The sequence below is a fragment of the Talpa occidentalis genome, unplaced genomic scaffold, assembly GCF_014898055.3.
Source record: "Talpa occidentalis isolate TD23 unplaced genomic scaffold, MPIMG_talOcc4v2.1 talOcc4.14, whole genome shotgun sequence".
Lineage (NCBI taxonomy): Eukaryota > Metazoa > Chordata > Mammalia > Eulipotyphla > Talpidae > Talpa > Talpa occidentalis.
In genome coordinates, this window is record NW_023601433.1 from 12,339,984 (window position 1) to 12,363,681 (window position 23,698).

At 46.4% G+C, this 23,698-nt stretch overlaps 1 protein-coding gene across 1 annotated transcript in view; it reads right to left on the minus strand.

The window, feature by feature from the left end:
- Nucleotides 1–23,698, minus strand: part of PCSK6 (proprotein convertase subtilisin/kexin type 6) — a 163,098-nt gene that overhangs the window by 34,612 nt on the left and 104,788 nt on the right. Inside the window, 2 exon segments of the mRNA XM_037510085.2 lie at nt 13,740–13,876; nt 17,548–17,736. Of these exon segments, the coding sequence (XP_037365982.1) occupies nt 13,740–13,876; nt 17,548–17,736 (326 nt within the window).

Below are 23,698 nucleotides of genomic sequence, written 5' to 3' on the forward strand. Positions count from 1 at the left end.
TGGGGCGGATCTGGTTGTCCAATGCTGAGCATTGCAGGCAGCGTGAAAGGCTGGGGCACCTTTGCACCCAAATGTTGACAGTGAGGGTTTTGGGGGGGGTCTTCTCCATATGATTTTATTTTTTATTTTCACCAACATTTAGTATTTTACTGCAAAAACAAAATATGAAAGAAAACTCATATTTTTGCAACATTTGCTATCAGAAGGCACAGACCAAATGCACAACGCCACTACTCAGTGTCAACAGTGGTGGCTGGGCCACACCCTCACTTAAGAAAGGGGATTTTCCTTAAACAGGAGAATCTGGGGGGCAGGCCATTATGCTGTTCTCTTGAAAGAGTAGAAGGAAGGCGCAGAACTCACTGCATCCTGCAGTTATACCAAAGCAGATGGGATTAAAATGGAACTTTTGGGCAACTGTGTGGACAGTGACTATTTGGAAACCTCACTGAGTTCTTTGCTTCTGTTTTCAGGGAAGTGGGAACAATGCACTATAATTGCACTTTCCAGAAATGACAAACATGACAATCGTGAAAGCTGGCATGGAGGCTTTCTTCCTAGTCTCCAGCACAAGCCTGACTGAGTCAGCCAGCCTGGAGCACAGTTTCAACTCTTATCTTGGAAATGATGCTTAGCTCAAAGCAGATGTCAGTTAAATAGAAATCACTAAAAGTCGGAATAAAATGAGCTGAGCTATGTTCTTGGGGTGGGGTGCGGGGCATGGGGAGTATGAAAGAACTACTGAAAGGAAATCAAGAAACCATGAAACTTTTTATGATGAATAAAAGGGGAAAACATAGGAGAGACTGAGTTCTTCTTTTAGCCAATTACGAAACCCTTTAGAATACGTACAGCCAAGAACAGAGTTGGTTAAAATTATGTGGGCTCTTGACTTAAACAAGGTGCTTGGTGGCACACACCGTCACCCCCTCAATCTTTCAACAACTACTCATTAACCACATTGAGATAAGGGGTGCTGAGCCCTGGGGAGAGAGACCCTTCCCAAGGCAAGTTCTCCTGTTTCTGCAGAATCACACAGCACCTGTTAGCAATGCTGTGCCTCTGATGGCCCACCTGTCTCCAATGTCCTTAGAGATAATTGGCGCTCATGCTCAGTGTGCTGCCTGAACACAGGCTCAAGCCCGGGTTTTCTGGAAAACAAGGGCCTGAGGCTTTATTGGGGAGGTGCATGCCCAGGGCAACACGAGTGAGGGGAAGGGGGCGAGGCAGAAAAGGGGAACACAAATACCAAGCTGGCTGTGGCTTCACAGTAAAGCAGCAGGGTGCTTGGCCAGGGGAAGGCTTCCCAATGGGGCTTGGAGGCCTATCTGTGGGCCTGCAATGCACTCCTGTCTCCCCTCAGGAATTCTGTGCACATCCATGTTGGGCTACCTGACCCCTCCAGACAGCTAGATGCTGGGAAGGAGAATCTGGAAATAAAGAGCAAATTCACAGCCTCCCCAAGTCCTGCTGCCTGGAACAGATCCTGCCTGTGTGGAAACACTGGTGGCTGTGCGAGAAGGGGCTGGGAGAGCTAAGGAGATGAAGTGTGGGGATGGGGGGGTCGGGCCTCTCCCCTCGGAAAGGGTATCATGATGGAGCTGATCTGGGAGGCACATAACTGATCCAGTGTAGCATGTCTGCAGGAAAATGCAATTTCCACACACGATCGGAGGCAGGAGGCATGAGCTACTACTATACATGAGCTACTATACCCAGTGTTTGAAAAGCACCTGCCCCCTGCACTTTCATTAGTTCTTTCACTTCCATTCAAGTGGGCATGGCCCCTGGTGGGGCACCATATAAAAGGCAGATCCAGCATCTGCTGCAGAAATGACAAAGGTAATTGGTTGCGGGCCTCCCCGGTGGCACAGTGGTTGAGCGCTGGGTTGCGAAGCTGCCCGCAGCCTCTGCACCGCTGGTTCGATCCCCAGCTGCTCCCCAGCCACCAGAGGAGGGTCCCACATGGCGCGCAGACCTCTCCTGCCGCCCGCTGCTCCCCTCAGCAGTGTACTTCGGTCCTTCTGCCTGCTCTGCTCCCCGCTCTGGCTCTGGTGAATTCTCTCACCCTCCCACACTTCTGACTGTACCCAGTGCTTGTATAAATAAATAAATAAATCTTAAAAAAAAAAGGTAATTGGTTGCAAGGAAATGCAACGTCAAGAAATAGTGGTTCTTTCGATGTTTCAGGCACTATGTGAGACACAGATCATATCTGGAAGCCTTTAAAAGTCCTCATGATGGATTTGTTCATATAAAACCTTCCTATATTTGAGCCGCGCCCAGTGGGCCCATCCATTATTCCTGTCACACGTGCATAATTGGAGACTGAGAGAGGCCCCATGCTCAGGCCAGCAAGTGGCCCTGCTGGACCTCAGCCTGCACCTGCAGACACTCTGCTCTAGGCTCACCCCAAACCACCAGGGTCCCCAATCCTGTGTCACCCTGAGTACAGGCAGCAGCTTGGTCTTCCTTTCACCACCCACCTTCTCACAGACACTTTCTCTCTCGGTTGAGTCTGCAGGAGTGGGTGAGGTCTTCATACTCATCCAGTGACTCCTCTGTCCCCCACAGCTTCCTCTGCATGCCTTGGCAAAAGCATTCGATTCTGCCTGGATGCCTTTGATCTTGCCCCAGATTCAACTTTCCAGTTTGTGGGAAGGAGACACCGAAGATGGGATTCCACGCAAGTGAGCAGGTGGAGTCGGGTGTTCTGGGCCATGTTCCAAGGAAAGCCCAGACGTGTGGGAACCTTTTAAGTGGCTCTCACCTGGGGGGACACACCCACTGTGCACAAAAGCCACAGAGAAGCCCGTGCAATCCATGGCTTATCTTCTCCCGGCAGCTTGAGAACTGCATTGGTGATTAGCATATTTTTGTTTGGGAAAATTGTTCCTTAAAAAGGAATAGAAATGTAGCCACTTAGTTCAAGACCTGAAAGAGCTTTGCATTTCAGTCAGTTGTCTGGAAGGCAACCAGCCTGTCCTCAGCAGCAACCTTGGGCTCTGTTGTTTCCAAATTCCTGGGTTTTCTAGAATCACTGCCAGTTGAATCTTCCTCAAAGGCTCTGAGGCAGGTCTCTACCAGTTACCTCTGTGCTGGAACTTTCCTAAAGGGCAAATGGACCAATTCCTAAAGGCTGTGGTTAGAACTTATACTTGGAGCAGATGGGAGAGAAAAGGTGGGGGAAAGTTAACTGAGTTTCCCGAACAACCTTCTATGTGCCAGGTTGGGTTCAAATGTTCACTGCCCATAATGTGCTTGTAACACACCTGTGAGGGAATTGTTATTCCTTGAAGGTCTCCCAGCCAGTAACTGATGGAGCCAGTGTTGGAATCAGGCATTTCCACCTCTACATTCATGATCTTTTTACCAAATCACACTGTGGCCCCAAGCGCAGAAAACCATAAACAGAGTCCATTGTGGTATTTGTTTTGTAATCTCTGAACTTCTGCTTGTTATATTGTGTATTTGCCTTCTTAAATCATATTTTCTTTAATCACCACAAAGATTCAACATTTTGTTTACTGATTATGTTTTTTTTCTTTATGAATTGCCTATTCAGGTTCTCTGCCTATTTTTCTACTAGGGTGCTTTGCATATGTCTTTGATTTGTAACCACTCTTTATATATTGAGGTCATACTTGCATAAAGTATAAGGTTATAAAAATATAAAGCAAGTGAACTATGGGGATTGAGATTTTAGAGATAAAGAAGGTGCATTAGAATTTTTTGTACCTAATTAGTTTTCATTTTCCCCTTGGAAAAAATGAGTTCTTAGCAAATTGAGAATTCAAATGATGTGATGACAGTTCAATATTTAGAAAGATTTAGTCAGAAAAAAAGTTGAGTGAACCTTGGGAAGAAATAAGCTGGGGAAATAAGAATCTCTGATTATGATGTCTAGTCCTAGGGTGGGAGGGGCCAAGGCTCTATTTGAGGGGACTGATTTTATAGGGATTAAGAAAAGTTGGAATGTGGAAGGCAGAGCTTTGTAAAGGTCATACACCGAATGCATACACCGGTTGGTCATACACCGAATGCATCCCCCTTCAGGTATATTGGTCCTAAAGAAAATACAGTCCTCTACCTATTCCTTTCCCAGAATGCAGTGGTGTTCTGGGACCAGCTTGCACTGAATTCACATAGTTAATTGTCAACATTTTCAGGAAGCTGGTTGTTAAACACAACTGTTATTAAAAGTTAAATTATATAAACTTACAATGAAATTAATTTTAGTAAAAGCAAAAGCATGGATATTTATAAATTATCAATTCTTAATTAGTTTATTATTTTTGTCATTATCTATCCTTTGGGGTTATTGACATCTATCTATAAAATGGAAATAGTGCCCAGTGTTGGCCTTTTAGCCCAGCTCTGCTTCAATGGTGTCTCATTGGTGGCTTGAAACCAGCCATAGTGAATTTGCATATGGAACTGACAAGTACTACAAGAAGTTAAGAAAATGATGAAAAATGTGTTATAATGCAGATAAAATATAAAAGTGTTATGTCTGTGGCCGCTACGTGGTGAAAAGCACAGCAATATCGAGGAAATATTCTTCTAATATTTGAAAAAACTATGATCCAGAAAAGAAGTTGCCCATGTCATTGATATATGAACGAAGTGCTGATCTATATTTCAGTTTCAACAACAGTTGTTCATCACTAGTAACCACAGCTTGGCTATAGATATAAGTGAGAACGTGGCAAAAATCAGTCAAAGCATTCTTTAAAAAATCATTGGTTATGTGGAATTTGACTATTATTTGTAAATTTTGGGTTACACATACTTTATATCAGTAAAATTTATAATAAACTAATGTGAGACAAGTGTGTGTGTATATGTATATGTGTATAGACATATATAATTTCCCCCTGGAGCACTGATTGGTAAAGATTTACCAACACATGGGCCAAAAATGGGTTCATGAGTAGGAAAATGGGGATGGGATACCTTAAATAACATCCATAAACAGGCCCCTTAGTTACCAAATAACAGAGGAATCCTTTCCAACGCAACATATGAGCAGGCTAGAGCAGGGCCAGCAAGCTCCAGCCACAGGCCCACTGCCGGCTTTCATGAAGCCACATTGGAACTCAGCACCCCCATCACTGGCATGCTCTCCAGGGCTGTGTCTGAGCTGCAATGGCAGAGTCGAGCAGTTGTCGCCGAGACGAGAAAGCTTGATACATGTACTCGCCTTTACACTAAAAACTTGCCATCTCTGGATTAGAGAGAAGCAATAAAGATCATCTATGAATTACTTGAGTTTGTCCAAAATACCATATTCATATTTTTCTAATTTTATGGCATTATCTTTGCCAGACAGAAGTTTCTAATTTTATGTGTATAAATCTCCCAAGATAATGATTTCCTTTCCAATGGGTGAGCCAATTGTCAATAGTTTTGACTCAACACTTCATTCTTTCCCCACCGATTTTAAATGCTATATTTAGTGTGTATCCATATGGCTCTATTTGCAGACTTTTTATGCTTCCTTTGGCCTATTCTATCTATCCCAGCACCAGAATAGCCATTTTAATTATAATTTAAAAATATATTTCAATATCTGCATTTAATTTTTTTCAGATTTTTCTCACTATTCACTCTTCCAGATGTTCCCTCTTCTAGATTATCTTTAGTCAAGGTCCTCTGTTGCCTTAATTTCAGGATGATATTGATTGGGGTTGTGTTAAAATGGTTGATTTGTAGGAAGGGGAAAGAAAGTAGGAAAATCAAGTAAAAGAGGTGGACTATATGGTGAAGGATGGAATTAGATTTTCAGTGGTGAATATAATGTATTATTATACAGATGTTGACATATAGTGCTGTACACCTGTTGACATATATGCTGAACCTATATAATGTTATTAACCAATGTTCCTTCAATACAAGTTTTTTTTCCAGTGGTCGATTTGTGAAGAACAGGTATCTCAATGTTAGTGAGGACAGGGGCACTGCATATACAAAAAAACCCTTAACAGTCAATAACCCTCAATTCTAAGTGCTTGTTGTAGTTCAAATGCCCTGGTGGGTTAAAAAATCAAAGGGCTGGGCCCACACCTATTGGCCAAAGCTGGCACTCTGCAGCTACACATTCATCTGAAGCTCAGTCCAGGTGAGGCAGCCTCTCAGGAGAGACATTTCCTGTGAGTCCTCATTTTTGGACACCCCAGACACATTCCTAGTAGAAGGCCCTTGTTAGTCTTTAATATTTCACCTGATTTTCATCTTGTAATGATTAGAACACTTTCAATAAAAAATTTAACCAAAAATACCCCAAAGCCAGACAGTGAAGCCATTGATCACAGGCCTAAGAGAGTAACACCAGTTTGGGATTGCTGTGTCACCACACATGAACACATACACATGCACACACATGACACTACCCTGAACACACATGCACACACAACACACCCATAGACCCACATGCATACACAACACCCACTCCCATGTACATACAACACACATACATACATACACATATAAACACATGTATACCACAAATGTATACATACACATAATTTCCATTCCCCTACATGTATGCACACATAACACACATAATACCTACACACACACCTACATGGACACATACATACCTAATACCCACTTACACACATGAATTGAATACATTGATGTATTCCTAGATAGATTTACTCTCTGGAGATAAGAAAATCCAAAGAAACTAATTCTCTGATGGCATACTGAGCATTTTTCTCACACACATATGGAGAATTGAGGTGTATTGGCTCAAAAGCAACTACATCTTTGTTATTTTATTTAATTGTGCAATCTAAATCTCTGAAGTCCTTCGTTTGACCACTTTGGAAGCAGTGTCCCCATCCTTGTATTTTAAATGACTTTTCAGGATGGAAATTTTCAAACAAACACAAAATTGAGAAATCAGTACAACAAATTCCCACATCTGCATCACAGAGTCCCATCAACCTCAACACTGTGCAATCTGCTACCTCCGTTCCATTCCCAGTGATTTTTAAAAAAAAATCCTAGGGGCCTCTCTGGTGGCACAAGGGGTTAAACACAGCACTATGAAGCAATCTGCAGCCTCTACATCATGAGTTCGATCGCTGCCAGGGAGTAGCCCACATGGCGCAGCAGACCTCTCCTGTCTCACCCGTTGCTCCCCTCAGCAGTGCATTTCAGTCAGTTTGCCTGTTCCCCAGTCTGTCTCTGGTGAATCCTCTCACCCCCCCATACCTCTGGCCTGCACCCCAGCTCTTATATGCACAAATAAATAAATCTTTAAAAAAATACATAAAACAAATCCTAGATGCCATTAGTATTTCACTTGTGGATACCACGACTCTTTAGGACTTTCTGATTCCATGCTAATTTTTAACAATGAGATAAAATAACTGCCAGTGTCTGATGTAAGCACTAGTTATCATCATCCTAGCCCTTTCCAGTTTCTTTGATAATTTTTACATCTTCCCTGGGTGGGTGGGAATCTGGAAACGTTCCTGAAGCCAAGAGCAAGTCTGGCAGTGCAGTCATTACTCTTTTGGAAACAGAAGGACAAAGAGAAAAAAAAAAAAAAAAAAAGAGAGAGAAAAGAAAATTTCATCAGAAAGAAAAAGTAATGGCAGAATTTTTTACATGCCATCAGTTGTCTCAGATTCATTACCGTGTGACTCTCAGTGCATGGCATCACTTAAAGAAAGAGGAAGGCGAAGCCGGCTTGATTCTGTTTTCCATTTAAACATTGATGCCTCGTAACCTCCCACCTCAGGGGCAGATGGCGGGAATGCCTTGCTGCTCAGGTGGGCTTGGGCTCTGAACGAGGCTTGACCTTGCATATTCAGAGACCCTAGCCCGGGTCGAGCTCTTGAGAAGGGCACTGGGCTGGGCACTCAGGGTGGAGGGGCTGCCGAGGTGATGGGTGAGAACGCTGCATCAGCCCCTGCCTGCCTTGCAGACCTGGAGGTGGCAGGTATGCAGTCCTGGTACGTGTGCACTGAACGAATAAGAGTGTCCCAAGCAAGGACACTGCTGGCACTGCAGAGTCAAGCCTAGTTCCAGATGAGCAGGGGAGGACCCACAGCTTCACCTGCGTTCACCTCTCTGCAGGAGAACAGGTCTCCAGGAAGTGCAACCCTCTCCCTGCGCCTGAGGATGCCGAGTAGGATGTGCACCTGGGCAGCAAGGCTGGCCTTGTGCCCCAGGTGTGGTCACCAACAAGGGCACCAAGATGGGGAGGCCCCTACCTTCAATTACTCTACCTGAGTCATTACCCTCCACACCCCTTCAGGGGCCCCTTCCAGGGAATGTGTGCTCCCCCTGGTCTTATAGGAGGGAAGCCTGGCATGGAGGCCAGATGTCATTATAGTGTTTGTCCCCCTGCCAAATCCAGTGTCGAAATCTAATCCCCAAGGGGATGTTATTTGGAGGCTGGGACTTTGGGGGGTGAGTAGTCAGTAGGGGCAGGGCCCTCGAGAATTGGATTAGTGCCCTGATTAAAGAGACCCCACAGAGCTAGATTTCTCTCCCTCCCAGAGTGAAGACACCAGGAGATAATGGCCATCCGCAGCAGGCGGGAGTCTCTCCCCAGCCCTGGCCGTGCTGGCGGCCTCATGTCAGACTCAGCCTCCAGAGCTGGAGAAGTAAACGTCTATTGTTTATGAGCTCCCTGTCTCTACAGCACTTGGCTGCAGCAGTCTGAAGGGAGACACCCCAGAGATCCAGGAAAGTGAGGGCAGGTTCTCCTACCCCAGGCCTCGCCCTGCCAGATGTGGGGAGATGAAGCACACACATTTCCCAGAGAAACGAAACTCCCTGCATTTAGCACCCCAAATTAAACGTCTGAGTCTTCTAGATGAAAACTTTCTAATATGCAGCTACACTTCTCCTAGCTGTGCTGCAGGGCAGGCCCCTGCTCTGACGACACTGACTTCTCTGGGACACCCCCACCCAAATCTTCTGCTGCAGGGAGGGGGTGGTATGGAGACTCAGCTTGCCCCCTCCCCAGAGGACGCTGTGCTCCCTGCCCCAGCACACTCCCCACACCTGAACCCCAGTGCACTTCCCCAGCGAGTGGCGAAGTCCTAGAGACCCCAGGTCTGGCACTAACTAGAGTCAGTTAATGCAGGCAGGAGGCGACAGCCATTTACCAATGCAACTAGGCTTTGGAGCAGGATTTGCACCCTGCCACTCCCACCCCCCAGGAGAATGGTTCTGGGAGAAGACACACCTTTGGCCTAAGAATTAAAGAGAAAAGTGAATGACTGATCTGCAATTTAGATTTTAAAAAACAGTTATAAACGAATGCCATGGACCAAGTTCAATTTGGAAGGAAGTGAACATGATTCGAACCAGCCTATCGTTTAGATGACTTAATGTTTAATGAACCCTGATCTTCTCTGATGTTTAAAAAGCCCTTGCATACCATACAGCACCATCTGAATTTTCTTTCTTTTTTTTAGAGCAATTAAGTTGCAGAGATTTGAGGGAGACTGAGATAAACACAGAAACAACACCCCTGGGCCCCAGAACAGGTTGTGGGAATAATAGGGTGTGGGTGGGGTGGGCCATGTTGCTCCTTCTGGGCATGTGCCTTTGTGTTTGCTGCATTTTTCTTGGCACTGAGGGAAAGGCATGCCCATGGAACACACCCTCACCCTCAGAGCCAACAGTGCAGACCCAGCAGCCACTAGTCTGTGTTTCTCCTGGGCTCTGAAACGCTGAGTTCAGTGAGAAACCTCAGTCACCCGAAGTCACCTTCCCAGGCTGAGTTCCCCGAAGATGCCACCTGACTGATTTGAGCATTTCAGTGTTGGGGCTCGCCCTGCTTCAAAAGGCAGACGCTTGTAAGATAGTTCTCATGCCCTGCCTTGCTTCTTCTCCTTCCCTCTCGGCCCACCTTCCTCCCTCCCTCCACTGTGGGGATGTCAATGGAGCAACACTGATTCCAGCTGCATTCAGGGAGGAAGCACTAATGCCTGGCTAATGCCTGCCTTAGACAAGGCTCTACAGAGCAAATGTCAGCATTAAAGACAAGAGCCAAGCTGGAAAGTGTCACACAGGCTGTGCTGAGTGGGTGGGTTGAGAGAGGAACATGTCCTCATCATCGAGCACAGAAAGAAGGGCTTGCATACATCAGCAGCGCCGGCCACCTGCCTGCGCTGGTTTCGGCAAGCCCACGCCAGGACCCTCAAGTCTCTGCAGGGTAATGCCCCCGTGAATGAACAGACCCCATGAATGAACAGCCACTTCAGGAATGTGCAGACTCTGTGAACACACTTAAGAATGTGACCCCAAGTCCCACAGAAGGTCAGAGCTGGAAGGAACCAGATGTTAATTCTGCTCCTGGTTCAGCCAGCCAAAGATCCAGATTGTAAGAATGCCCAAGAATGGGGATTGGCCTGGTCAGGGCTTAAATTGGAGGTCCCATCAGGAAGTAGCCCTTGTATTGTTGAAGACTGGGTCTTCTGCGCAAGCAGAGCATCTGGCCACATGGGACCACAAAAGGTTCCCCTGCATTCATGCCTTCACCAAACATCTACTGTGCACCCACCATGAACTTGACAGCAGGGGGCACTGGGACATGATGGGAACCAGAAACAAGACTCTACAGAGCAAATGCCAGCATCAAAGACGAGGGCCAAGCTGGCAAGTGTTATACAGGCAAGAGATAGGGTGCTGGGGGGCTTGCAATGGCTGGGAAGGAAGGAGGTAGAGAAATGCTTTGTGTGAGATTCAGTGCTGTGCGCCCAGGCAATCCCAAGCTCGCTCAGTACCTGCACTGAGGAATCACTGCCACGTAAACAGATTCCTTCCAGAGTTCTTAGCATCCAGGGCCCCAGAGGATCTCCATTCATTCTCCAGGTGAGTTTGTCTACACTTTCAATATAAGCACTTGCCATCAACACTTAAATGTCTATTCCAGCCCAGATCTCACCCCTGACCTCCAAGTGCACAGCTCTACCTGCATTTTTCATACATATAATGAACTTAATCCCCCCTGTACTGAGTTCCTGATTTCTCTCCTGCATCCACTCTCCTGGCAATATTCCAGACGTATGAAGTTGGATTCTATTCTTCCACTTGGCAGAACAAAAACTCGGAGTCATCAATGCCCTCTCTTCTCAGAGCCCACCTCTGATCGGCTAGCAAATCCCCTGGAATGTACTTTCAGATCTGGCTACTTTGCATACCACCACTGTCACCACCCTGATCTAAGTCTCCTTCATCTCCTATTGCAGAGACCTCCTACTGGCTCCCTGCCTCTGTCCCTCTTGCCCACTTCAAATATACCTCAGTCTTTTCTAATCAAGTGGTCAGAGTGAACCTGTTATCACAGTATAGGACATAGGAACAACAGTGAAAGTCTCAATGTCAGGAAAGCATCTCATTAGAGTCTTGTACTTGTACTTTACTACAATCTGACAGTGGGCCAGAAGAGCTTAGAGACCTTTGTAGGTAATTTTAGGATAAGATGATTATCCTACTCTTTTTCCCCTGGTGTATTCTTGTGACTGAATCAATATCTGGTCCATTGTAGGCATTCAAAAAGATTGGTAAAATAAATGAATATTAACTAAAAGGAGAGTTATAAAAGGGTACAAAAATCACCAGAGAAATAAACAACGTGAAAACAAAATTAAGAAAGCCATCCCATTTGTAATAGCATGAAAAAGAATAAAATACTCAAGAACAAACTTAACCAAGGTAGACTGAAAGCACAAAATATTGTTGAAAGAAATTGAAGAAGACCTAAAAAAATGGAAAGACATCCATGTTCATGGATGGGAAAACTTAATATTGTTTAAAAGGCAATATTCCCCAAATGACCTACAGAAAATTCAGTGAAATCCCTGTCAAAATTCCAACTTTTCTTTTTGCAGAAATTGGCAAATTAACCCTATAATTCATATGGAGTTGCAAGGAAGTATAACAGCAATGCCTATCAATCCTATAATCCATAAGGATTTGTAATGACCAAAACAATCTTGAAAAAGAAGAACAAAATTGGAAGACTCACATTCCTAATTTATAAACTTTCTACAAAGCGAGAGTAATCAAAACAGTGTGGTATTAAGAGAGCGATAGACCTATAGACCAATGGAACAAATTTGAGAGTCCAGAACTAAACTCGTACATTTATAGTCAATTAATTTTAGATAAGGGAAAGATTAGTCTTTTCCACAAATAGTGCTAAGACAACTGAATACTCACATTGGAAAGACTGAATTATTTCTCATGATATATAAAAGTAATTCAAAATGGATAACATTCTAAATGTAAGCTAAAATTATAAAACTCTTATAAGACATAGAATTCAACCTTATATTAGGTAATGGTCTTCTATTAGGTAATGGTTTTTTAAATATCACACTGAAAGCACAATCAACAAAAGAAAAAGTAAACTGGATTTCATCAAATTAAAAACATTTGTATATTAAAGGGCTCTCAAGGAAGTGAAAGAACAACTTTGAGAATGGAGGGAAAAAATAACAAATCATATTATCTGATAAGGGTTTATCACCAGAATATTTAAAGAACCCTTACAACTCAATAACAACCCAATTTTAAAATGGCCAAAAGGTTGGGACAGACATTTCTCCAAGGAAGATCTACAGGCCGGTCAACAAGCACATGGAAAGATGCTCAGTATTATCAGTCTTCAGGGACATGGTAATCGAAACCACAATGAAATACCATCTCATATTCACTAGGATAGCTGTAATTTTTTAAAATGGAAAATGTTGCTAACAAGTCTTGATAAGGATATAGAGAAATTAAAATCCTCATATATTATGGTAAAATGATCTAGTCACTGTGGACAAGTTTGATGGCTCCTCAGAAAGTTAAACCCAGGGGCCTCCCTGGTGGTGCAAGGGGTTAAGGCGCAGCACTATGAAGCTGTCCGCAGCCACTGCAGCAAGAGTTTGATCCCCAGCCAGGGAGCTGACCCATATGGCGCAGCAGACCTCTCCTGTCTCCCCGCTGCTCCCTTCAGCAGTGTATTTCAGTCAGTCTTCCTGTTCTGCTCCCCACTCTGGCCTGTACCCCATTTCTTGTATGCATAAATAAATAAATATTTTTTTAAAAAGTGAAACTCAGAATTACCGTAACACCCAACAAGTCCATTCCCAGGTATACATCCAAGAGAACAGAAAACATATGTTCACTCAAACATTTGTACATGGATGTTCAGAGCAACACTGTTCACAAGAGCCATTAGGTAGAAACACCCCCTAGCTTTCCATCAACTGATGACTGAAGCACTTAAACAAACTACATTGATACAATGGAAGAGTATTTAGTCCTAACCAAGGAAATAAAGTTCTGATACATGTGAGGACATGGAGGAACTTTGAAAACAGAAGGGAAAGAAGCAGACACAGAAGGTCACATGTTTTGCAATTCCATTTACATGAATACACAGATCAAGGAATCAGAGAGACGGAAAGCAGATGAGGAGTTGCCCAGGGCTGGGAGGGCTGGGGAACTAGGGAGTAACCACCTAATATGGGTAAGTTTCCCCTCAGGGGTAATGAAAAAGTTCTGGAACTCGTGGTGATGGTTGCACAACCTTGTGAATTCACTGAAAATCACTGAATTATACACTTTAAAACGACTCAGTGGGTGATTATGTGAGTTTTACCTCCGCAAAAGAACAAAGAATTACCAGTGATGCTGTAGTTGAAAAAAAAATCTAGCATTAAGAAAAAAGGGGGAACTCAGAGGCTGTCGGGACAGTCCTGAGAGCCACTGACCTTGTTTCTCCGGGTTGCGGACCTGGGACGGCATGTCTTGAATCTCCAAGGTCCACTCCCCCTCTGCCTTTTCTCCCCAGCAGTGCACAGTCATGAACTCCCAGTTTGTAAACCCTTCATTGGAAAGATCCAGCAATCTGTAATTGAAGACGCAGGGTCAGAATACAAGAAAGCAGTGGGGGGCAGGGGGCAGCAGAAGGAGGGCGTTCTCCTGCCCCCAATTACTGCTCAGGGGACTGTGCCACCCTCTGAAACACCCTAGGGGCGGAAGGGGCCTGACTTCAGCCTACGCAGGTGTCAACTGCTTCCAAGCCATTGTTTTACAACACAGCCCTGGCCATCAGCCTCACCTCCATTTTCTCATGGGGTCTCCCAAACGTTCCAAGAGGTGGGCACCCAAAAGGGACTCAGAGATATCTCCTCTCCACCCTAATGGATAGCTGGGAAGTCCCAGGCACAGTAATTTGCTGCAGCTCCAACTGGCTGGGCAGATACCGGCATGGGGGCATTCTGACTCCTGTCCTACCTCCTTCCCTTCCCCAGCAGTGTCCACACGGTGACCAACACATTCCTCAATCCTTTAATTTCCTCCAGGAGGCATTCCTATGCCAGTAAGGACCCCCAAGAGCCATGACCCAATGCCTACAAGTACTGACATAGACTGGGTGTCAGGGGCTTCCACATAACCCCCACATTTCTCAAAGGAAGCCTTGCCAAAGTGCGGGTTATGGAATGAATGAACATTCACCTCACCATAGAGCCAGCCCTCGTGCGCTCTGATCCAGGGGATACAAGAAAAAAGTGCTGCCATCGAATCTCCAGGGCTTAACAGGTTTCAATAGTTATATCTGGGGGAGATGACATATCAGGATGGTGCATTCCGATGTGGGTGCAAGGCACTCCTGGAAGTGGCCTTGGAGGGGAGGTGAAGGGAGGTGGAGCAGGAGGGGGCTCTCCTCACAGACTTGAGGAACCTCTCTTCTTCCTTTCAGACCAGAAGTTCCTTCCCGACTGGGCCTTTAGCCTCCACCTGTTTTCTCATGCTTGGTTCCAGCAGAAACAGGAAGCAACTCACGGACACCCGGTCCCTTCAACACCCAGTGCCCTCCCCAGCCTGCTCTTCGTAGAAGTGACAGTTCCAGGAGCTTCTCTCTGCCTCTTTCTCCACCGTCTAATTCTCTGCGTCTACTTTGGAATAACAACTGTGGAACACAGGCGCTCTCTGTTCATCAGAAATTCAGATGTACGTGTTTTGTGTGCTGTTAAGGTTTGATTTCCACTTTGGGGAATCTCTGGATATCCAGTGTATACAAATGGTTATCAAGGGAAGTTTCTTTGCATGGAAATAGCGGGGGCTGGAGGTGGGGAGATACTATGGTTTTCTTTTAAAAAACTGTAACACTCAAGGCTGATTTTCACACATGATGTCAAGCTGAAACCAAGGACTGGAGGCAGAACAAAGACAAGCCCTCTTCTCAGGGCTGGCATACTTCGAGCCAACTTACTTTCAGGGAACAGGTTGGCAACCTGAAAAAGCTGCTGAATTAAGCACGAAAGGGAACAAAGAGAAGGTAATAGATCCTAAACACAAACTCTTGACATGATCACACAATCTGCCATGGAAAAAGCAAATTCCCAAGATTCAGCTGATGCCAAGTGACCCCAGGCAGGGTTCAACATGCTCGATGGCACAGGCGCCATGTTGCAAATGGACAGCAGTGACCCCTGAGCCTACAGGACCTGCTTCCTACCATATGAGGGGCTGGAACACTGACTTGAGCAGAAAGGTGGAAATAAGAAGGGAAGGAAAAAGAGCTGGGGGGGGAGGGGCAAAGTAAGGGGGATGCGGGGGTGCTGGAAGGTTCTTGCTGGTAGACAGATGTAAGGAGGACAGGAAGAGAATCAGTTGCCTGTGGCAGGATTGTTGCCAAGCCTTTCCATCTATATTACCACATTCAGGTCTTGCAATGCTTCTGATTGGCAAAGGATAGTAAAATGACATTTCCACTGGTGAGCAATAGAGAAGTGGCCGTTTCCTGGGCTCAGGGCTGGGAAGGGAGGCCGCTGGGTGTAAACGCAAGTTGACGTTTCAAAGCCCATGTGGGTCCTTCCAGGTCACTGCCACCCACCATCTGTCACCCTTGCCCCTAAGTCTCACCAACGCTTCAGTTAATGCAGGCTGCCACTGGGCTCCTGCACCTAGCTGTGGCTTTGGAGTTAGGGGTCATCACCTCAGATGCTCCTGGTGACAAGCCTGGGACAAAGAGGAGCTAGTGAGGTGAGTTTACGAGAGTCAGGTGGCCTGGGTGCTATGTGAGGACAAGGATATTGGGTGCACTGAATCAGACCAGCCTATTGCCCAGCTCCAGAGGAGTGTCTGCACAGGGACAGTGGGCTTGGAACTGGAGACCCTCAAATTTTTCAGAGAGAGTTAAATTTTGGCATTTAGCTGCAGTTTCTAAAAGTTCCAATAATGAGGATGATGACAATAACAGAAACAACTTTGGTTGCAAAAGAGCATCCAGCTGAAGCTTTGCTCTCAAACTGTGTCCATGCTGGCCTCCCATGGCAGAGACAGATCGTGGCCTGGGCCGCCCTAAAGGAGGGAGATGTCCTGTGTCACTCTTGTGCGACAAGGACCTGCTAACGGCTGACCTTGGTGGTTAAGCCCTTGGAAGCCATAAGCCAGAGTCTGGTTACAGGGTTGCTTCTAAGGCGCTGAAGACGAACCCAGTGCTGGTCCACAGTCCGTTGACTGCTGTCCATCTGCTAACTGCAGAGAAACTGGCTACTGGGCCCTGGAGGCAGGACAGGGTATGTGGAGGACACAGCCCAGGTCCACACTTCTTCTACCCTGTTTCCACCTTTCGTTGCTGCGGGGCAATCTCTGCCTTCTGCCAATTAGAGTCTGCCTGGTTCTGCCTGCAGGTTTTTTTCCTTCAACCTAGTTTATAATCCTGCAACCCAAGGACCACAGATGCCAGCAAGTGGCCCACATGAGTCAAGTGGGCCCAGTGGGGGCGAGCAGGAAATGGGGGTAGGGCAGCCTTGGGGTAAACAAGAGAGTTAAGTGGCATGGCTGTCAGTTCTTTTTTCCAAGAGAAAATGGTAATGTCGATATGTCCATGAAAACTTTTTTCTACCTCTGGCTCTTAGATCTAAAAAGGAACCCCAACTCCCTTTATCCCAAGCACTTGTAAACCCCTCCACAGGATTTATCTGCAAGTCACATAAATGCACCAAAGCACAGCTCCTTGATTCTGTGTTTGGCTTTGTTCCATAGCCTCCCACAATCTGTGTCAAGTGCCAAGCCAGCTATTTCTGGGTGCTTCTACTAAACAGGGGACCCTTCCAAGCACATGAACAAGAGCTCAGTGAATTCTAAGCACCCATCCAAGTGCACCTCCCACCACGCAGAGCCTCCCCATTGACTATGCGGGTTCCAACCCCACCTGGACCCGAGCAGGAGGCAGCCCTGGAGTCAAAGAGTGCCTCTGAGAGCGCTAATGTCACTTGTGGAATGAATGTGATAACGATCTTCCATGCACTTCTGTGAGCAGTTACGTCATAGCCAGAATTCCACACGTCTCTCCACGAAACACCAGGACAACCACAGACCTGTCACTAAGCCTGGAAACGCCTACTTTGCAGGCAGCGCTTCGGAAGGCTGTTTTTCAGGTTGGTGGGGCTGATATGTGGGTGTCTCCAAGAGGGCACTGCCAGCAGAACCAGGGTGGCACTCGGGGTAGATGGGCCCTGGTGGGATGCCCAGCCCTTGCCCCCACCCCACTAGGCTGCCTGGCCTTACCTCTTTGCCAAAAGTTGAGACTTGGTTCCCGAGGGAGAGATCAGGTGGATCTGGAGGTCTCCGCGGCGCGGGTGGGAGATGGAGATGCGGGCCACCACGTGCTCCAGGTAGCCCACGCGCTGGTCAGAGCGGTCGGCACAGGCTGTGGTCAGGACGGTGGTCCGCAGCGTCTGCACCAGGGGGATGCTCCTGGGAGGGGAGCGAGGAGCTCAGCACTCGACAGCCTGAGCTCCATGTCACCCGAGGGTGCCGGGGGCCTGGCCTCTGTGCTAGAGGCCCCCAGCTGCACCCCACTGTGTCTCACCGTTGGAAGCTCCATCCAGTTTGAGTTTCATCATCTGCCCAGAAGGCACTGATCATTCTGCAACTCACTTAGGGGGACTGAAAAAGTGGTTTCTAGTGCAGACTCAACAAAAGCATCCAGGGATGGGCGTTTCTGTGCCTAGGGGGCAGCTTCTGGCTTCTCTCTGAGTTGCCTTTGCCCAACTCATCTCTTTGACTCCAGGGGACTGCAAGGTGTTGATGCCCCACGGCTTTATTTTCAAGACCGGCCTTGAGAGCAGATGTCATAACATGGGACGACAGTAACAGCAATGCTCTCTGTGCGGGCTGCCAGCAGGCACCAGGCACCGGCACTGAATGAGAATCCCTAAGGACCGACCCATTTAATTCAGAGAGAGGTCAAGGACTTTGCCCAAGGTTGCACAGCTTGAGAGGTAGAGCGGGGGTTGAGGCTGCAGCTCACTGCCCCCTCCTCTGTGCCACACAGCCCCTGCAGGCTGCTGGTGTGGGCCCATAATTCTGTTCCAGACACTGGGAAAGAGACAGATAAGGGATGCAGCTCGAGTCGGCCTCTGGGGCTGAAAGTCCTGGTGGAGACCCTGAAGACTGGCCCAGAGTGATGGAGACCAGACAGGAGCCTCCTGCATGAGGATCGGGGCGCCTGCCCTCTCCTGCCCAGTGATGGGAATGGATAAGGACTCTTTTGACAAACTCATCGCAGCTTTCCCACATGGGATGGAATCAAGGACAAGCGCCAAACCCAAATCAGAGTTCCTCCACAATTTTCTATCACGTTCCCGGATGAAGCAGACACGAAGCCTGCATGGAGGCAGCTCCTGCCTCTGGACGGAGCCACAATGCCCACTTGGTGTCCACTCAGCTCCCTCCAGGATTTGTAAACTGAAGAAGATCCCCCACCACCCAGCAGCCCATGAGTAATTCCCTGGAGCTTGGCAGGCACTGGGCTTATCAGCAGAGCATTTTCCCCATCCTGGCCCCACTTTCCTCTGGGGAGGGGAGGCTTGAAGCACAGGCCCAGAGTCTCTCAGGAATTACATCGCTTGGCTCTACTGGGCCAGAGTCATAAAAAAACAATCAAAACAGTTATAAACAGTGATGTAATTCCCTCGGAGACTCTGTAAATATTTGAAAACATGATTTGCACACATCATAAATTGATTTAGAGATGCTGACTTCTTTCATTGCCTTCCCTCAAAATTTACTGTCTGTGTTTACCGGTCAGCAGGCCCCCCGCTGTGGCAGAGGCCAACAGAACAGAAAGCTCTGGAATCTCCAAGCCCTGCCAGGCCCATGCACATCTCCAGGTGAAGTATTCCCTGGCCGCCTGCACAAGAAAGCAACGTGGGTGTCTTGAGACAAGGGAGGGGGCAGCTCCTCCTGGTGCAAACTCACTAAATGTGGCTTCCAGGAATAACCCTGCACTTTCTAGCTCCTAACACTTTCCCTGGGCCCAGCTGCAAGATCAAGGTGAGACAGAAACAAAAGTCACAACTCAGTTTTAAAAGTTGTCCCCGCTCCTCCTGCCCCATATGCCAATGTGGGGAGGAGGAACCGTCTCTGCCGAAGAGAGAGATTCTGGAATCCCAGTGAAGAAGCCTTAATCCTGATAAGGCCCAGGAATTCATAGAACAGGAACAGGGTAAAAATGGCAACCAAAGTCCCATCACCTGCCAGGCTCCAGGCGCCCGGCCCACAGTCTGAACACCTAGAGAGAAAACATCTCAACACCTAGAGAGAAAACATCTCAACAAAAGTATTAAATGCTCAGTGAGATTATTAAACCTTTTTGCATTTGGCATTTTTTTTTTTTTTTTTTTTTTTTTGCTGTTGCTAAGGGACTCCAGTTGCTGGGCCCCCTGAGGTCAGACAGGGTGGGCTGGATCTAATGCACAGAGCCCCTGGCTGCTGCCTACAGGGTGTCTGGGGGTGGGTGAGCGCCCTCTGGATTAGAGGTTCTACCTTGGTTAGCTTTTCAAAGCCAAGATGTTACCCTCACCTGGCGGGTAGAAGCCCGTTTCTGGGAATGCGACTAATTGTATTATGTAGCTTTGACGTGAAATCTCTTACCGTGAAAGCTCACAGTTAAGGGCCATGGCGCTCTGCAGGTTCTAGGGGAAGTGGGGTGCCCAGGCCAGAGACTCATCAACCTCCCCATATGCAGTTCATCCTCCCACACTTTCTTTTTTGCCACTCCTGTTGAACCAAATAAGCTAACATCCCAAATCAGGGGACTTTTTCATTTCTTTAAAAAAAAAAAAGGAGGAGGAGGAGCTTTGAAATGTTTCAGGATAACCGAGAATTTTCTGTATTTCAGACAGAAACTTCCAGTCAACGTGGGGAAGCCAAACACCAAAAGCCATCTCTTTAGAAAGGATTAACTCGAAGACCAAAAGCGAAAGTGTCAATGAAAATTAAAAAAGGATGTTATCTCCCACTGTATGGTTATTTCAAAGATAACTCAGAAAAATGGCGGTTGACTGTAAAGTAATTTATTTCTTAGGTTAAACAATGTGCGGGGATTATCTTTATCACACGCACACAGCTCAGTTGGACTTCCATCATGAAAATTGATTTAGAAAGATCTTAACCTTCCCAAGATAACTGGAAAAGTCCCTCTGCCATTCGATTCTAAAATTGTCATCCTTATATACAACATCACCTTCCTGGGATCCTAAAGGAACCCAAGGGGCTAAAAGATCCTACAAGAAACAGGACCTGCTCAACTGTGACCTTTAACTATGGCGCCTGCCCTCGGTTCAAAGGACCTCTGAGGACAGAGACTCTCACTTCCAGTTGAGCCACATTTCTGACTTAATTACTGACCCCCCAGGTGGTCTCCTTTCCTCCTTTCCTCAGCAACCTTCTTCTGAGGGGTTGAGGGTTACCAACCAACAGGCTGGATGAGGGTTACCAGCCTTCACAAGAAATTTCTAGCATCTCCCGGCCACTAACGCCTGGGCCTCCTTCTTTAACTGGTCCTTGGACTCAAAGGTTAGAAGCACAGAATTGGCCCCCACCACCCCTCCTTGGCTTAGCTGAAAATATGACTCTAACTTTGACTCCCCCAAAACTTAATCAATAGCCTGTTTTTTGACCAGAAGCCTTATCGATGACATTAACAGTTGATGAACATATATTTTGTATGCTGTATATCTTTTATATACTACATTCTTACAATAAAATCAGGCAGAAAAAAACCATTTTGTTTTTAAGAAAATCAAAAATATACTAAAACATCTCAACCAGGAAATGTCCATCAACAGCCACCAATTTTTTTTATTGAAAAGAAATTTGTATAGAAGCAGACCCTGGCGGTTCACCCCCCCACCCCAGCAGTGGGTCCTGGACCCACTGCACTTTTCTCCAGTGCATAATACCATCTAATATCTTGTAAAGATGTTGAGAAATAAGTTCCTAATTTGTTATAGTCAAGGAGAACTTGCCAAATGGCAATGCTGAGAATTGTATGGTATCAGAACTAACAATCCGAGGGGAAGATAAATAGTTTCAAGTAAACAAAGGGAAGAGTCGGGGTAGGTGGGCCGTGGGAAAGCCTCCAGGGCACCACTTGTCTTTCTGCTCTAGATGGGAAGCTGCTAAGTCAGGCCATCTCAGTCCCAACTGGAAGACCTCGCTACGCTCAGGTTCAAGGGCAGACCTTTTTCACGCTATGCCACCCTACCAAGCTGCAGGGCTGGGTGCAGCAACTTGTGAGACCATTCTGAGGTCATGATTGGGGGAGACTCACCAGAATCGGAAAGCAGCAGCGTCTTCCCCTCTGTATTTGGCATCTGTCTGGGGGTGAGGGGGACTGTGCAGGGTCAAGGGCCTTCCATTGGATTGGAAGGTCAACCATGAAACCCTTTCACTGACCTTCTAAGGGGTAATGACTGGAGTGCAGAGGGGTTAATTGGGACAGACTTATTAATTAAATTGTAGGAAAGCAACCTGGTCTGTGAAGGTCACAACTAGAAGCTTCTGAGTCACTTCTTAGATCTCTGTTCTAGAATCTAAGCTCTGGACAGGATGGTCATTAGGTCAAAGGCAGACAGATTCTGAGGACTTTCTTATCCTGATGAGTTCTCATTTAGAATTTTCCATAGAGAAAATTACTTTTGATTCTCAAACCATAGCACATCATTTAGACTGGAAGTAAAATTTAACTTAAAAAAAAAAAAAGAGGCTGATCCAGTGCATTAAATTAAACAATGTTGTTCATGATGAATTGGACTATAAGGTGTTTTAATATGCAATGTTTAAAGTTATAGCATCTATTTCCCTGCTATCTGAAATGAGGGGGCTAAATTAGATTAGCTGGTTTTAAACATTCCTTCCAATTCCAAACATTCCTGATGGGGAGTAAAAAAGACATCCTCATTATTCATGATTCCATATTTGCAAATTCACCTACTCACTGAGATCTAGTGACCCCCAAATCAACACTTGTGGTGCTTTTGCAGTGATTTGTGGGTATAAATAAGCAAAGCAGCAAATATCTGAGGCCCCAATATGTACATTCCCAGTCGAGGTTGAACAAGGGGAAGCTTTACCTTCTGGTTTCAGTTCTCATACTATAAACAAGTATCCTTTTTTGGTCTATTTTTTAGCACAGTTTGCAGTTTTTGTTGGCGGTCTCACTATTTAGAACAGCCCCCAAGTGCAGTGCTGGGGCACTGTCTAGTGTTCCCCAGCACAAGAGGCTGCTCCACGCCTTATGGAGAAAATACATGTTAGATGAACTTCATTCAGGCATGAGCTATAAAACTGATGGTCATGAATTCAGTGTTAATGAATCCACAATGTACATTAAATAAGTGCTCTTTAAAGAGAAACACAGATCACGCGAGGTGATGAGTTGGTCGGTTGATAAACTGACTGTAATGTGGTGAGGGGCTCGCAGGAACCTCACCCTGCACTTCTAGAAGCAATGGAATTCAGGACTCCTGGTGACTTCATAGAATATAACTTCTGGGAATAAGAAGAATCAATTGTGTTATCAAGTGAAAATTCAAATACTTATTTTAGAAGGAAGTAGCATTTACAATTTGGGGAAAACAGGTGTGCATCAAAAAATAAGGTAGGAAGGGTAAGGGCTGCAGGAAAACAAGCAGCTTTTACAAGTTCACGAGTGTCTGATATCAGGAAATCTCAGGAAACAAAACAAATGTCTCTGGTGCAGCAGTGGTCACCCTAGGCCAGGACTGCAGAGCACCCCACAAGTTTTCTTAGGACCAATTTTGTAAGAATACTTCCATAGAAGAAACCAGAAGCAAGGGTGTCATACAGCCCTCACAAATGAGGTCCCAGGGAGGGAGGCACTGGGTAGGGGTGGGGGTGTCCTCAGCATAGGACAGAGTCCAGAGGGGCTATTTGTTTCCTAAAAGGCGTGAAACCAGCTGTGCCTGCACCACAGTGGGCTCCTGGAGCCACACAGGGTCCCCCATCAGGACACAGTGGCCTTGTGGTCTCCACTGGCCAAGTTAGCTGCAGCCAGATGAGACACCTGGGCCTTGCTCCCACCCCCACCCCTCTACCCCCCCCACCCCACCCCCCAGCTGCCAGAGGCTGACCCAGGCTGGGGAAGCGCCACTGTGGCCAGCAGACCAGGGCCACGGAAAGAAAGGGGGACAGGTCTCCTGGGGGACGTACAGGTCATTCCACCTGGTCTAGCCCTGAGCTCCTGTGATGTGCTCCTTCCTGGGGACAGGCAGGCTGGGTGGCAGCTCAGCCCTACTGCATCCTATCCAGTTTCTTAACTCCTTTGTGCCTCAGTTTCTTTATCTACAATATAGAGATAAAAATAATCCCCAAACCTCACATTCTTGTTGAGGGTTTTGAATAGTTAATA